Source organism: Oncorhynchus mykiss, chromosome 17 (assembly GCF_057628025.1).
Source record: "Oncorhynchus mykiss isolate SJ-2025 chromosome 17, ASM5762802v1, whole genome shotgun sequence".
Classification (NCBI taxonomy): domain Eukaryota; kingdom Metazoa; phylum Chordata; class Actinopteri; order Salmoniformes; family Salmonidae; genus Oncorhynchus; species Oncorhynchus mykiss.
Window position 1 is genome coordinate 32,561,074 of NC_143038.1, and position 16,929 is coordinate 32,578,002.

Consider the following 16,929-nt stretch of genomic DNA (forward strand, 5'->3'; position numbering starts at 1 on the left):
AGGACACCAAGATAGCATCTCTGGAGCGCAACATCAGGGACCTGGAGGATGAGATCCAGATACTGAAGGCTAACGGCTTGCTGAACACCGAGGACAGAGAGGAGGAGATCAAACAGATGGAGGTCTACAAGAACCACTCCAAGTTCATGAAGACCAAGGTACACACACATACAGGAAAACACAGACACACTATATGCACAGGAAAACACACACACACACATACACACACACACACACACACACACACACACACACACACACACACACACACACACACACACACACACACACACACACACACACACACACACACACACACACACAGACACACGTGCGTACAGTACTGTAGTAGTCTATAATGTGGCAAACACAGTCACTCACACAATCTAGGGTTTGCTGTGCACGTTCAAAGTGAACAGAACAGATTAGAGCTGTCTGTCTGGCTGACAGTAAATGAGCTAGCTTTAGCATTACATTAACTGTTTTCATCAGGGAAGTGCTTCGCTGGCAGCTATACCTGACTGGGAGATGCTTACGCGTTGTTTTGTTACTGTACACTTAGCAGAGAGAGCAGAGGAAGACCATAAAGAAAACCATTCCTATGTTGTTAAAATTGATATTTTATTGTCCTCCGTAGCCTTGTCAATATGTTCGTATCCATCTAGCGTGATTGATTGTATTACCATTGGATCCCACTGTCAGAAACTCTGGTTACATTTAATTTCCTCATCAACCGTTGCACATCTTATCCAGTCAGTCCAGCTTTGACTTGCTCAGTCATATTACACAGTCCGTCATCAGTCGTCTTACGGTCAGGTTCCCAGCCTCCCTCCCAGCCTCCCTCCCAGCCTCCCTCCCAGCCTCCATGCCTCTCTGGAGTATTGTGTCTGTGTGTTTACATCCATGTGAGGATTAAACCAGCGGGAGTTTTGTTGTTTTATTTTTAGAAAATGATTCATCAATCATAGATAGGGTCTGATGTATAATACATGAATAATGCAGGGAACCAGATGCATCTTTAATGAGAGGAGAGCCTGGCTACAATGAACACAGTGGATGAAGGTTCACTTTACCCACTGTCCCTCTGTTATGGTGAGAGGCGTTTCTACCAAGTGTCCACCGCACAAAGTTCACCCGTGCACAGACACCTAATACCAACACGCAGGTACGAAGGCACAAACACACCTGCCAGGATGCCCGTTAGCCGACGCCGATGGCGACAGCTAGTCCTACTGGGGTCCGATGCGTAACGAAAAAGACATTGCAGACAAAAAAAACATCAACATGTAATGTGTGTGTGTGTGTCTATCAGTTACACATACATGTCAGTATGTACACACAACAAGCAGGTCACATGGGTTGGAGAGGCGTTGTGCCGTGAGGTGTTTCTTAAACCAGGTTTGCTGTTCACTTGCACTGGAAGGGAGTTCCCTGCACTCATGGTCCTACTTTTTAGCTGCCAACTTCACACGAGTTAGTTGTGACAAACCCTGTTGTGTGTGTGTGTGTGTGTGTGTGTGTGTGCGTGCCTGCCTGCGTGCCTGCCTGCCTGTGTGCGTGTGTGCGTGCGTGCGTGCATTCGCATGCGTCCCCCCCCCCCCCCCGACAGATTGACCAGCTGAAGCAGGAGCTGTCTAAGAAGGAGTCTGAGCTGCTGGCCCTGCAGACCAAGCTGGAGACCCTGAACAACCAGAACTCGGACTGCAAACAGCACATAGAGGTGCTCAAAGAGTCTCTCACTGCCAAGGAGCAGCGCGCCGCCATTCTGCAGACAGAGGTGGCTACAGCACACACACACAGACACACACATCCTTGCACACATGCATATATGAACACACCCGTGTGCACACATAAGCCCACACACGCATTCCTGCACACACGCATATGAACACACACACGCCCACACATACAGTATGCCTAACGAAGACGCCTACATGCTTACAGTAAGATACACTCCCGGATGTGCACAGAATCTCCTTGTATTCATTGATACACCAGATGTATGTTGGTCCTTGTACACTGTTTTTTTACACATTTAAGGAAACACTGTATCACCGTCTCCCTGTATTCTGCTGCATACACTTACATACCCCCTCCCCTCTTGCTTTCTACCCTTTAGTGGAGCATGAAGCTTGTATTGCAAATGTCAAGCATCTCGGAGAGATGTACAATTCAGGGTTTATGCCAGGTCACTGGAAAAGCACTTTGTGTCAACTGCTGATGTAAAAAGGGCTTTATAAAACACATTTGATGGAATTTGACCTCCGAACTGTGACATTTGACCTATGACCGCTCCCCTCCCAGGTGGACGCCCTGCGCCTGCGTCTGGAGGAGAAGGAATCCTTCCTGAACAAGAAGACCAAGCAGCTGCAGGACCTGACGGAGGAGAAGGGCACGCTGGCCGGAGAGATCCGTGATATGAAGGACATGCTGGAGGTCAAGGAGAGGAAGATCAACGTCCTGCAGAAGAAGGTTAGGGGTCAAGGGTTAAGGGTCAGGGGATAAGGGGTTTAAGTGTCAAGGGTGTATTTAGGTGGAAAGTAGTAAAGGGTAGCCTGGGCATGCTCACAAGTTTGTTTAATAAATTGATTTTAAAAAACACATCTCTGACCAACACTGTGTTCTCCTACCATTGCTTACAGAACTATAGATGGGACAGCCTAGCTCTGCTGTTCCACGCTAAAAGCTTTTAGGCATAACATGTTTGGTAGTAGAAATACTGGTAACGGATGCTGACTCGGGGGCCTCAGCGACTCGCCTATGAGCAAATTTGAGGGAAACACTGGAAAAAGGGATACACTTGTAGACTTAGGTTTACAAGAAAACTCACCTCTGGATTGAGAAGAATTCATCAGAATTGTTACATAATGTAGAACCTAAATGAGAGCTTGCTGTGTGTGGTTATAGGTTAGGTATAGGTTAGGTATAGGTTAGGTTAGGTTGTATGGATGTTTGGTTCCCTGTCTTATTCCTGAGACCCGGGCTGCTTCCCTAATGACATCATATTCACAATACATTGCACTACTTTTGACCAGAGCCCTTTGGGCCCTAAATAGGGAATATGGTGTCATTTGGGATGCACACCTTAGTTGGTTGGTCTCTGAGGATACGAAGCGAGCATGCACACACACACACACACACACACACACACTCCATCTCTCTCTCTCTTCACTTTATATTTCTCTCCGTCTCTTCTTCTGATGTTTCTCTACTCTGTCAGTGCACTGTCTCTCCCCGTCTCTTCTTCTGATGTTTCTCTACTCTGTCAGTGCACTGTGTCTCTCTCTGTCTCTTCTTCAGATGTTTCTCTACTCTGTCAGTGCACTGTCTCTCCCCGTCTCTTCTTCTGATGTTTCTCTACTCTGTCAGTGCACTGTGTCTCTCCCTGTCTCTTCTTCAGATGTTTCTCTACTCTGTCAGTGCACTGTGTCTCTCCCCGTCTCTTCTTCTGATGTTTCTCTACTCTGTCAGTGCACTGTGTCTCTCCCCGTCTCTTCTTCTGATGTTTCTCTACTCTGTCAGTGCACTGTGTCTCTCCCCGTCTCTTCTTCTGATGTTTCTCTACTCTGTCAGTGCACTGTGTCTCTCCGTCTCTTCTTCAGATGTTTCTCTACTCTGTCAGTGCACTGTGTCTCTCCCTGTCTCTTCTTCAGATGTTTCTCTACTCTGTCAGAGCACTGTGTCTCTCCCTGTCTCTTCTTCAGATGTTTCTCTACTCTGTCAGTGCACTGTGTCTCTCTCCGTCTCTTCTTCTGATGTTTCTCTACTCTGTCAGTGCACTGTGTCTCTCCCTGTCTCTTCTTCAGATGTTTCTCTACTCTGTCAGTGCACTGTGTCTCTCCCTGTCTCTTCTTCAGATGTTTCTCTACTCTGTCAGTGCACTGTCTCTCCCCGTCTCTTCTTCTGATGTTTCTCTACTCTGTCAGTGCACTGTGTCTCTCCCCGTCTCTTCTTCTGATGTTTCTCTACTCTGTCAGTGCACTGTGTCTCTCCCTGTCTCTTCTTCTGATGTTTCTCTACTCTGTCAGTGCACTGTCTCTCCCCGTCTCTTCTTCTGATGTTTCTCTACTCTGTCAGTGCACTGTGTCTCTCCCTGTCTCTTCTTCAGATGTTTCTATACTCTGTCAGTGCACTGTGTCTCTCCCTGTCTCTTCTTCAGATGTTTCTCTACTCTGTCAGTGCACTGTGTCTCTCCCTGTCTCTTCTTCAGATGTTTCTCTACTCTGTCAGTGCACTGTGTCTCTCCCTGTCTCTTCTTCTGATGTTTCTCTACTCTGTCAGTGCACTGTGTCTCTCTCCGTCTCTTCTTCTGATGTTTCTCTACTCTGTCAGTGCACTGTGTCTCTCCCTGTCTCTTCTTCTGATGTTTCTCTACTCTGTCAGTGCACTGTGTCTCTCCCTGTCTCTTCTTCAGATGTTTCTCTACTCTGTCAGTGCACTGGCTCTCCCCGTCTCTTCTTCTGATGTTTCTCTACTCTGTCAGTGCACTGTCTCTCCCCGTCTCTCTGTATTTTTGATCTTTCTTTCTCAGATATCCCTCTTTCGCTTTCTTTACCTCTGGCTAGACTATCTTGTTTTATTTCTTACTATCTTTGAGAGACATCTAGCTATCTCTCTGCTATTCTTGCTCAACAACAACGAGCTCATAACCTTCTACCATATGTTTCTCTGTAGCCTTTATAGTCCCATATGAAAACAGACACTACACGTAGCCATTAACGTCGAAACACACTACTCTGTCTTCTGTCCTCCCTTTTCCTTGCTTCTCTCGCTCTTACCCTCTCTCTCTCTCTCTCTCTCTCTCTCTCTCTCTCTCTTCCCAAATACCAGCCAATCTTAAAAAGCTTCTACTAGATGAGATTAGACTGTATTTGATGTATTTTGCTAAAATAATAAAGGCTTCCTCTTCCAGGCGTCCCTTTAAGGAGACACAATTACCCTGCAAACATCACACACACTAACCCCTAACTCACACTCCTAGCTTTTAATGCAGTTTCTCTATCTACAGTTCTTTTGACCTCATGCTAATTCCCTCCCTCCCTCCTCCTCTCGCCCAGATTGAGAATCTGCAGGAGCAGCTGCGTGATAAGGACAAGCAGTTGGGGAACCTGAAGGACAGGGTGAAGTCCCTACAGACTGACTCCAGTAACACTGACACGGCCCTGGCCACCCTGGAGGAGGCACTCTCTGAAAAGGTACAGAAAGACCCAGAGCTTTACACCCGGAGGACTTAGAACCAGAACCCAAACAATGAACTTTGAACTAATGTCCATGTGTGTGTGTCTCTAAGGAGCGTATTATAGAGAGACTGAAGGAGCAGAGAGCGAGGGAGGACAACGAGAGGATGGATGAAGTGGAGTCTTATAAGAAGGAGAACAAGGACCTCAAGGAGAAGGTCAACACCCTGCAGCTGGAATTAACAGAGAAGGAGGTCAGTGTAAAATAAGATAATTGATTGTATTATCCCCATGGGGTACATTTTTGTTGCGGCTCTGGGCATGCATAAAAACACAAAGACATTTCAAATACATGGGATGCTGTTCTCTCTGGAAGTATGACCCAATTTGGCCTGTTCTCTATTTTTCTACTGTGCTGTGCCTCCTGGTCTGGTACTGACTGTCCTCGCTGTTCCTGTTTGTCCCCATGTAGTCCAGTCTCATTGACTTAAAGGAGCACGCCTCATCCCTGGCCTCCTCCAGCCTGAAGAAGGAGTCCAAGCTCAAGTCTCTGGAGATGGCCATCGAGCAGAAGAAAGAGGAGTGTAGTAAGTTGGAGACACAGTTACAGAAGGTAGGTCTCCTAACACTTCATCATGTAAAAGTGTTAATGGAATTTGGGTTTACATGGCTGGGATTCAAAGATGCACTCTAAATAATGACTCTTCTTAACTGATTACAACTAAATGACATTTGTTGAAACCAAATGTTTGATTCAATACCAATTGTTAGATTTGATCATTAACAAACCTATATTTCAAGTTGAAACCTATTTCTTGCAACACTCAAATTACTTTCCCCCCTTTGAATAAACTTAATAAATAACATAAATGTAAATTAATATACATTGCTTGCGGAAAGTATTCAGGCCCCTTGACCTTTTCCACATTTTGTTATGTTACGGCCTTATTCTAAAATAGATTAAATTGTTTTTTTCCCCTCATCAATCTACACACTATATCCCATAATGATAAAGCAAAAACAGGTTTTTGGAAATCTTTGCAAATTTATTACAAATAAAAACAGAAATATCACATTTACTTAAGTATTCAGACCATTTACTCAGTACTTTGTTGAAGAACCTTTGGCAGTGATCACAGCCTTGAGTCTTCTTGGGTATGATGCTACAAGCTTGGCACACCTGTATTTGGGGAGTTTCTCCCATTCTTTTCTGTGTGCTTAGGGTCGATGTCCTGTTGGAAGGTGAACCTTTGCCCCAGTCTGAGATCCTGTAGCAGGTTTTCAAAAAAAGGAACTCTCTGTACTTTGCGCCGTTCATCTTTCCCTTGATCCTGACTAGTCTCCCAGTAGGTGCCGCTGAAAAACATCCCCACAGCCTGATGCTGCCACCACCATGCGTCACCCTAGGAATGATGCCAGGTTTCCTCTGTTTTAGTACCCTTCCTCAGATCTGTGTCTCGACACAATCCTTCAACCTCATAGCTTAGTTTTTGTTCTGACATGCACTGTCAACTGTGGGACCTTATATAGACAGGTGTGTGTCTTTCCAAATCATGTCCAATCAATTGAGTTTAGCACAGGACTACTCCAATCAAGTTGTAAAAACATCTCAAGGATGATCAATAGAAACAGGGTGCACCTGAGCTCAATTTTGTCTCATAGCAAATGGTTTGAATACTTATGTAAATAAAGTATTTAAAAACATTTATATATATTTATATATATTTGCAAAAAATGTCTAAAAACCTGTTTTCGCTTTGTCATTATGGGGTATTGTGTGTACAATGATGAGCCTTTAAAAAAAAAAAAGTTTTTTGAATAAGCCTGTAACGTAACAAAATGTAACTTTCCGAATGCACTGTATATACAACCCATTTTATCATGTTGTACCGAGTAGATTTGTCACATTGGAATTCCCTATCCAAATGTCTTAAATTGTGTTACAAGCAATTAAATCAATTTCCTGTTCATCAAGGTATTAAGTTAAGTTTTACAACCAAATAGTGACCAACTCACCAATAGAAACCTTTCCAGGTTCTTTAGTATCACAGTACTTATGCAGATATAATTTAAGATTCAGTGCTGGCAGTGAACATTCAATCATACAAAATTTTTAAAAAACGGAACACATTACATGTAATGACATTCACTTTCACGGGCGGGCAAAAATAACAAACGTAAAGTCACGCCCACAATAGGCCACGCCCACAACTCTTCTGACAGATTGCTGCCTCTATATTGCACCCACCGCTATGTAATGCGAATGGGCATGAGGTGTTGAAAGCAATTTAGAAGCTTTCATTCAATTAAATAAATCCCAGTGATCTGTCAAAATTGTTATTTGATTTCAGACAAATTTAATAGAATAGGTTGAACGGTGGGCCTCCCGAGTGGCGCCGTGGTCTACGGCACTGCATCGCAGTGCTTGAGGTGGTGTCACTACAGACCCGGGTGTGTCGCGGCCGGCCGCGATCGGGAGACCCATGAGCTTGGCGGTCCGGGCGCGTGCACGCTGACTTCGGGTCGCCAATTGTAAGGTGTTCCCTATGACACATCGGTGCTGCTAGCTTCTGGGTTAAGCAATCAGCGTGTCAAGAAGCAGTGCGGCTTGGCTGGGTTATGTTTCGGAGGATGCATGGCACTCGACCTTCGCCTCTCCCGAGTCCGTACGAGAGTTGCAGCGATGGGACAAGACTGTAACTACCAATTGGGGAGAAAAAGGGGTAAAAAGTACAAAAATAACGACCCAAAGTGACATTTTGGACCACACCAATCAGAAAAAGCACTTCAGATGAACAGCAGTGCCGTCCCACTTTTTACAGTGTGCAGCACAGGAGGTTGGCGGCACCTTATTTTGGGAGTTCGAGCTCATAGTAATGGCTGGGGCGGAATTAGTGGAATGGTATCAAATACGCCAAACACCTTCCATGTGTTTGATAACATTCCATTCGCTCCTTTCCAGCCATCATTATGAGCTGTTCTCTCCTCAGCATCCTCCACTGGTGTACATTGATGTTTATTATGCAAACTAGCGATGACAACCTGAACAACTCATTTGGGACGGCCTCAATGTTTAAGTCCGTCACAGTTAAAATCACTGTTAGAATCCCTGTTAAAGCGATGACAAGGAGTTAAATGAACATTGTTAGGTACAAAAGCTTACTTATGTTTGATATTTGAGAGAAACTAAAGTCCATTGTGCACAGTTCTGCCAGTAAATGGTTAAATGGTTCAGTGAACCAAGTGGAAGAGATCTCTTTTATACTATCATAATCTCCTTTACTAATCTGCTTCTCTTCGGTTGCATTCTTACAATTCAATCTAAACCTGCAGTATGTAGACAGTGTTATGCCTGTACATCTGATGAAGACTTTTAATTGACCATGCATCAAGTCCAGCTGGTAGGCATAGTCACACGAAAGGTGATGTTCAGTATTGCACAGTTGTCCCTATCACATCCATTCTATTTGATTTCGCTAGCTGTGGCCAAGTCAGTGTAAGTTTGTAGTGGCTTTTTAAAGAAAACCGAACCATGGATTACAGATTCTCCTGGCCCATAGACGACATTCACTATTAGGAACCATCTAACATTAAGTTGGAAAATACTCAATTTCCCCTTTAAATCAATTATTATTCAAGCATATCCCATTATGGAAAAATTGCTTCACTAATCTTAAATGCTACTGTATAATACAACAACATCATCCTCAATCCAAGACCATTTTGGTTTAAATCTGGTTATATGTGCTATCCCTGCTGGTTACTGGACTTGAGTGTGGTAAAACCTGCCATGTTTTATCTGTCATGGAGGATAACTCTGAAGCATTCTCTACTAATAAGCATGTCTGATATATACCCCAGTCCCTGCCAACACACACCCTTTTCACAATGCTGCTGCTGCTACTATTAGCACACACATACACAACGCTCCAGTAACATTGTGAAAATGTCCAATCCCTCATTTGAATATGCTGCTTGTTTAAACCCTCTCATCAGCGACAACAAACACCTGTTCATATAAATTCCTCTAGTGATAGAATGCGAAAACTGGATCAGAGTTAATAACGTTCAGATAAGGATCCTACAACACCGTAGAACCACTGAGATGGGGAGCAAAGATGTCCATCAGATCTCCCCCGTGTGTCTCTCTGTCCCATAACCACCCATACTGTGTCCTCCTCCTCCCTCTGTTCCTCTCCAGTGGTCCTGGCTGTCTCAACCATAGAAATAGAATTACTAGAACGGGAATCCCCTTTCAAGTCAATGTTCCACGATGGTTGGACCGGCGGCCATATTGTGTGTAATTCTGTTTCTATGGTCTCAACATACTGTTCAACATATACAGTAAAGGTGTTCTCTGTATTGATACTGCTTTAACATGTAACATTTAACATGTAACATGTCTGTTCTTAGCCTGGTCCAGGAACAGTTTGTGCTGTCTCGCCAACTCCCTTGGTCATTGTCTGTTTGGAATGACATTGACCATATAGGAGTTTTCGAGAGAGCACAAACAGATCTGGCACCAGGCTAGTCTGTTCTACCCTGATCCTGCTGTTTCCACTCTCCTCTGGCTAATGGAGCTACATGCTAATGCTATCTTCCCCGGGTCTCCCCCCTCCCCCTCCCACCTCGTTTCCCCCGTCTCCCCCCCTTCACCACTTTCCTTTGCAATGTAGCAAGCAGAGCAGCTGTTCAGTCAGATGAACAACCCTGTAAGTCCTTCTCCGCCCCGGAGCTCTCTGTGGTGGCACATATTGAAAGCATGAGGACACCTTCCGCCCACCAAAATCCACCTTAAAATCCTGGAACGTGCTATCTAACTTGTGGGAGATCATGTCATGGTCACATGGACCCAGTTACACTGTCACTGGTGTATCTTTCACATCATGTAGTATGCATGTTGACCTTTGCACTTAATGAGTATGATTTAGCTTTCCAACTACACTCATATTATGAGTTAGGCATTTAATATTAATGTAAAAAAATATATGTTTTTTTTGGAGTTGGAAATTCACCTCTGTTCTTGGTGAGCTTGACATTAAAGTAGAACTGACAGCATTTTAGCAACATGAAATCGTATTAAAATCAGTTCAAATACACCCCCAGGAAGAATATGACACGTTTAAAAACATTTTCTGACAAGCGAGCACTTATATATGGTCATTTTCAAATTGTCATGAAATCTTGGAATGTTTGGGAATTACATACAGTTAAAGTTGGAAGTTTACATACACCTTAGCCAAATACATTTAAACTCAGTTTTTCACAATTCCTGACTGTCAGTTAGGATCACCACTTTATTTTAAGAATGTGAAATGTCAGAATAATAGTAGAGAGAATGATTTCTTTCAGCTTTTATTTCTTTCATCACATTCCCAGTGGGTCAGAAGTTTACATACACTCAATTAGTATTTGGTAGCAATGCCTTAAAATTGTTTAACTTGGGTCAAATGTTTTGGGTAGTCTTCCACAAGCTTCCCACAATAAGTTGAGTGAATTTTGGCCCATTCCTCCTGACAGAGCTGGTGTATCTGAGTTAGGTCAGGCCTCCTTGCTTGCACACGCTTTTTCAGTTCCGCCCACACATTTTCTATGGGATTGAGGTCAGGGCTTTGTGATGGCCACTCCAATACCTTGACTTTGTTGTCAGTAAGCCATTTTGCCACAACTTTGGAAGTATGCTTGGGGTCATTGTCAATTTGGAAAACCCATTTGTGACCAAGCTTTAACTTTCTGACTGATGCCTTGAGATGTTGCTTCAATATATCCACATAATTGTCCTGCCTCATGAAGCCATCTATTTTGTGAAGTGCACCAGTCCCTCCTGCAGCAAAGCACCCCCACAACATGATGCTGCCACCCCCGTGATTCACGGTTGGGATGGTGTTCTTCGGCTTGCAAGCCTCCCCCTTTTTCCTCCAAACATAACGATGGTCATTATGGCCAAACAGTTCTATTTTTGTTTCATCAGACCAGAGGACATTTCTCCAAAAAGTATGTCCCCATGTGCAGTTGCAAACCGTAGTCTGGCTTTTTTATGGTGGTTTTGGAGCAGTGGCTTCTTCCTTGCTGAGCGACCTTTCAGGTTATGTCGATATAGGACTCATTTTACTGTGGATAAAAATAATTTTGTACCTGTTTCCTCCAGCATCTTCACAAAGTCCTTTGCTGTTGTTCTGGGATTGATTTGCACTTTTTGCACCAAAGTACATTCATCTCTTTGAGACAGAACGCGTCTCCTTCCTGAGCAGTATGACGGCTGTGTGGTCCCATGGGGTTTATTCTTGCGTGCTATTGTTTGTACAGATGATCGTGGTACCTTCGGGCGTTTGGAATTTGCTCCCAAGGATTAACCAGACTTGTGGAGGTCTACAATTTTTTTTCTTAGGTCTTGGCTGATTTCTTTTGATTTTCGCATGATGTTAAGCAAAAAAGCGCTGAGTTTGAAGGTAGGCCTTGAAATACATCCGCAGGTACACCTCCAATTGACTCAAATTATGTAAATTAGCTTATCAGAAGCTTCTAAAGCCACGACATCATTTTCTGGAATTTTCCAAGCTGTTTAAAGGCACAGTCAACTTAGTGTATGTAAACTTCTGACCCACTGTAATTGTGATACTGTGAATTATAAGTGAAATAATGTGTCTGTAAACAATTGTTGGAAAAATTACTTGTGTCATGCAGGAAGTAGATGTCCTAACCGACTTGCCAAAACTATATTTTGTTAACAAGACATTTGAGGAGTGGTTGAAAAATGAATTTTAATGACTCAAACCTAAGTATATGTAAACTTCCGACTTTAACTGTATACTAAGGCATTTGTGAAAATTCTATAGTAACATAGAGTGGGGATTTGGACAATTAACAGAGACAGCAGTAAATAAAACCGAATAAAAGCATCTGTCTCGTCCAGGACCGGATTCTACGCAGATCAGAGCACCATGGCCAATCAGAGCTACAGTAGGCCTTTGTGCAAACAGGCCTACCATCATTCACTTTGATCTGGACTGTGTGTTTACATGCAGTTGCAACAGTGCAACTTTAGATCATTAAAACGCATTCGCCAAAAGACACAAAATACACCTGAATGGATTTCTGTAAATGCGTCAATACCACGGGAGTCAAGCAAATCAAATAAAATTAAATTGTATTAGTCACATGCGCCGAATACAACAGGTGTAGTAGACCTTACAGTGAAATGCTTACTTACGAGCCCCTAACCAACAATGCAGTTTCAAAAAATACGGAAAAGAATAAGAGATAAAAGTAACAAGTGATTAAAGAGCAACAGTAAAAAATAACTATATATACAGGGGGGTGCCGGTACAGAGTCAATGTGCGGGGGCACCGGTTATTTGAGGTAGAGTTATTAAAGTGACTATGCATATATGACAACAGAGAGTGGCAGTGGTGTGGAGAGGGGAGGGGGGCAATGCAAATAGTTTGGGTAGCCATTTGACTAGATGTTCAGGAGTTTTATGGCTTGGAGGTAGAAGCTGTTTAGAAGCCTCTTGGACCTAGACTAGGCATTCCGGCACCGCTTGCCGTGCAGTAGCAGAGAGAACAGTCTATGATTAGGGTAGCTGGAGTCTTTGACAATTTTTAGGGCCTTCCTCTGACACCTCCCGGCGTAGAGGTCCCGGATGGCAGGAAGCTTAGCCCCAGTGATGTACTGGGCGGTTCACATTAGCCTCGGTAGTGCCTTGCGGTCGGAGGCCGAGCAGTTGCCATTACCAGGCAGTGATGCAACCAGGATGTTCTCGATGGTGCAGCTGTAGAACCTTTTGAGGATCTGAGGACCCATGTCAAATATTTTCAGTCTCCTGAGGGGGAATAGGTTTTGTCGTGTCCGCTTCACGACTGTCTTGGTGTGCTTGGACCATGTTAGTTTGTTGGTGATGTGGACACCAAGGAACTTGAAGCTCTCACAACCATTAAAAGGTAGTCTCTCTGTCCCTCAGTTAGGCACATCAACAACAACAAGATCAACAACTAATGCTCGCCAGAGCAAGATGAGCTAAAATATAATGAAGTACATAAACCCTCTCAAACTTTTTCAGCTAGTTGGCCGTCAAAATACCACTGAAAAATGATGGGGAATTATAGCCTACTCGTCCTTCTGCAGGCTATGCCTGCCTGGCTAAAGTTGTCTAGCTTGCTAGCTATCTACTTCCAGACAGAAATGAGAGAACACCTCACTCTGACCATTTTACTCACCTCTAGCAGAGCTGGTTAGCTAGGCTGTTTACAATGTTATCTAGAGCATTCGTGACTACTTGTTTTGTCTGTGTTTACTGACACCGGTCATATTCAGTGTGTATTGCGTAAATTCATCAGTTATTCTCTGCTCTGGCACACTCATACGAGAGCGCTCTGAAATCGGAGTAGATAGCCAGAGTGAATGTGCAAGTGAAAGAGATATGCAATCTGGATAACAGTCACTCAAATTCTTGCTAGCTAACCAAATGACACCTACATCTCTAGCTTTGTATAGCCACCGAAAAACGATATGAGGGGAGCAAGTCAGACCCTCTCCTCCAATGACATGACATCCTCCTAGCAGCTAGCTAGCTATCTAGCTAATGTTAGACTGCGTGTTTTTAGCTTGCTACATAAATAGATACGCTAGCCTATTTACCAAGTTATGACTGACTTGTGATCAATTGCCTTTTGCTCGTTTGATTGTAATGACATTCCCAGCCTTAGTTTCATTCATTTTTTTCCAAAATAGAGTGATTGAAACTGAAACAGTGCATCTCGAATGGAGGCAGCAAACAATTTACCAGGCCAGCTGTGATTTAAAAACTAATAGCAATATTTTTTGGACTACCAAGCTGTGTATTGGTGAATTATATGAATCATGCATTGAACAACAACTGTCTATTCTGCCAACAAGGCTTTAGTGTACGTCATTGGAATGTTGAGTCAAATAGAACCTATTTTTCAAAACCTCTTATAAAGTTGGTTTTGTAGCATAAATTGGGAATTTGATATTTTTTTTTACTGGTATTATCATTGTCTGTTTGTTTTATATCTGTAAAGTAGTTAAAAAGCTGTCAGTTCCACTTCAAGCTTAGCATTTAACTTAGCATTTAGCTTACCATTTTTGCTTAGCTAAGCATTGCTAGATGTCTGTATGACTATACAGTTTGGGCTAGTTTCTTTTGTGTCTTGACAGTAGGCCTACTCTATTGTTGATGCTCGACCCTTGCTCTCTGTAAGAAGTAATTGTTTTAAGACCAGTGCAATGGTGGTATAATGTGATTTTCTTACAAATAGTCCTAGCAAAAAAAAAAAAGAGAATTAGCTGAAAGTTATGGACAGTTTCTTCTTCTTCTTCTATCGTGTTCTCACATCCGTCATCATGACTTGATTAATAGTAAGATACCAAGATATCCATCAGCTCTGTACAACTCTGTTTAAACAAACTTGGATTTAATAACTAACCAATGTTAGTGTAGCAATAGGCCGTGCATACTGTGTGTTCCAAACAGCACCCTTTCCCTATACTGCACTACCGTTGACCAGGGCCTATAGGGTAGTACACTGTAGGGAATAGGGTCCCATTTGGGATTCACTCTCAATTCTCATGTCAGTTAGAGGTACGCGCCAAAACCCCACCCTCAGCTAAGAGCATTAGATTCCCCCAAACGATTAGTTCTGACCTTACTCCTCATGCTTGAAATATGTCACTTGCTGTCACTGCTGGATTGACCCGACTCTCTTCATGGGGAAAGCATTGCAAAGACTGTCTTCCCTGCCGCGTTGGACTTGGGCTTTGCATGCTGTGATTGGTCCTCCTGAGTATCGCATGCTTCGTTTTGTCGTCACTGTTTGGCTCGCTTCACTGTCTACACGTTGATAAGTGGTCAATTCAATAGAGGCGTAACGTTGCCCTTCTAACATTGGCAGTGGTTGAAGTGGCTTACTGTGGTGGCGTATGTTTGTCTGGATACAGTATGCTCTCTCGTTGCATTAGCTCTTGTGTTGGGTCTGTGGTGTGGCTCTGTGACTGTCAGCGTGGCCATATGATGTCTCAGAGGTGACGTCTACTTCTGATCTGTTTTGTGTGTTTAGAAGAGGACTCGAGCTGTTCAATTTGCACTGTATGATGGTCAAAACCCTATCCTAGTTCAGTGACTTGGACACACCACAGGTGATACGGTGTGATTATCCGGAGGGATAAGAGAGGAGAGATGACAGTGATTATACCTAGTGATTATAACCAGGGCCTAAATACCCAAAGCATCCCAGAGTAGGAGCGCATATCTGTGATCAGTTTAACCTTTGAGATCATAAGGAATAAGATCGTATAGACAGGTGAGGAGCCTAGATCAGCACTCCTACTCTGAGATGCTTTGTGTATACAGGCCCTAGTCCGTCCTGTACACGCAGGGCCTGTTTCCCCCAACCCAGATTAAGCTGACTCCTGGACTAAAAGTCATTCACGCTAAATGTTGAATCTCCATTTGAAAGTGCTCTTTTGTCCAGGACTAGGCTTATTAATCTGTGTATGGGAAACAGTCTGCTTTGGCTACTAAAAAGTTATTGTCATGAGGTCAGCGAGTCTGTTAGGAGGCAAACTAATGACACTAATGACAGAATTGCGAATCTCAACTTTTCCATATCGCTTGTATTTCCTGTTAGCATTTTTATATAGTAACAGGCATAAGCAGCCTTCAGTTGTGATCACGGGACTGTTTAATGGAACAAATGACAGTCAGTCAGAGCTGATGAGCCAGTAGTGGTTCTGATGCCACCTGTTCGCTATGCTCTATTCAAATAGTACAGAGAGAGAGAGAGAAAGAAGAGAAGTGAGGAGAGGGAGAGGAGAGGAGACGAGTAGTTCATATAAGAAACTGACTGACTGTGGAGTTTGCCTGTTCTGTGTTCTCTCCCTTTTCTGTGTGTGTGTGTGTGTGTGTGTGTGTGTGTGTGTGAGTTCATACTTGCGTCCATGTGTGTGCGTGTGTGCGTGTGTGTGTATGTGTCTGTTTCCCCATGTCTATGACCATGCAGAAGGCCCACGAGGTCCACGAGGTCCAACAGCAGCAGCAGATGGCGGGGCTGGGCTCCAGGGGGAACCCAGACTACGTGGAGCGGGAGCGGGAACAGCGGGTAAAGCTCCTGGAGAAGGAAGTGTCCTACTACAAGGAGGAGTCTGGCAAGGCCCAGGCGGAGGTGGAGAGGCTACTAACCATCCTCCGAGAGGTAGAGAGCGAGAAGAACGACAAGGACAAGAAGATCGCCGAGCTGGAGAGGTAATACCGTTGCTACGTTTTGTTTCTGCTCCTCTGTGTAGGGGAGCTTTCTATGTGCACGTGGTCTTGTGCAGTTGACGTAGTCGCTCATCCTGTTGCTGTTATTGTTGGTGGTGATGGTTTATTGGGTGTTACATCATCCTGTGAGTCTGTGACTGTACTGTGCTGCTCTGGTGTCCATCCATGCCCTCCTATGTTTTGCCCTGCCTGGGTTCTGTACTAGCCAATGGTGGCAACCTGCGTCCTACTTATAGTTCATAGAGCATTAATGAACCAAACATTTCATCTTTAGACTTTGGATTGGCCATTTTAGTAAGAACCCAAGTGGTCATGTAAAATACTGCAGAAAAGGGTCTGTTCTGACACTCAAGGTGGGTCAAACTGTAAATTATTGTCTCATGAGCACCCCCTGGCGGTGATACGGTGCCATTATATTCCGTGTGCCAAACTCATGATGTGACTGTTGGATTAATTAACAGTGTTTTTGTTCT

At 43.8% G+C, this 16,929-nt stretch overlaps 1 protein-coding gene across 6 annotated transcripts in view; it reads left to right on the plus strand.

Annotated features, from left to right (window-relative positions):
- Window positions 1-16,929, plus strand: part of erc2 (ELKS/RAB6-interacting/CAST family member 2) — a 75,987-nt gene that overhangs the window by 42,863 nt on the left and 16,195 nt on the right. For 3 of the 6 annotated variants that reach the window (XM_036950015.2, XM_036950018.2, XM_090205235.1), the window contains exons 6-13: window positions 3-158; window positions 1,610-1,777; window positions 2,305-2,472; window positions 5,058-5,195; window positions 5,291-5,431; window positions 5,650-5,790; window positions 9,854-9,889; window positions 16,197-16,438. In XM_036950015.2, the coding sequence (XP_036805910.1) occupies window positions 3-158; window positions 1,610-1,777; window positions 2,305-2,472; window positions 5,058-5,195; window positions 5,291-5,431; window positions 5,650-5,790; window positions 9,854-9,889; window positions 16,197-16,438 (1,190 nt within the window). The remainder of the gene's footprint in view (window positions 1-2; window positions 159-1,609; window positions 1,778-2,304; window positions 2,473-5,057; window positions 5,196-5,290; window positions 5,432-5,649; window positions 5,791-9,853; window positions 9,890-16,196; window positions 16,439-16,929) is intronic. The other 3 variants (XM_090205231.1, XM_090205232.1, XM_090205233.1) reach the window with 1 other exon arrangement.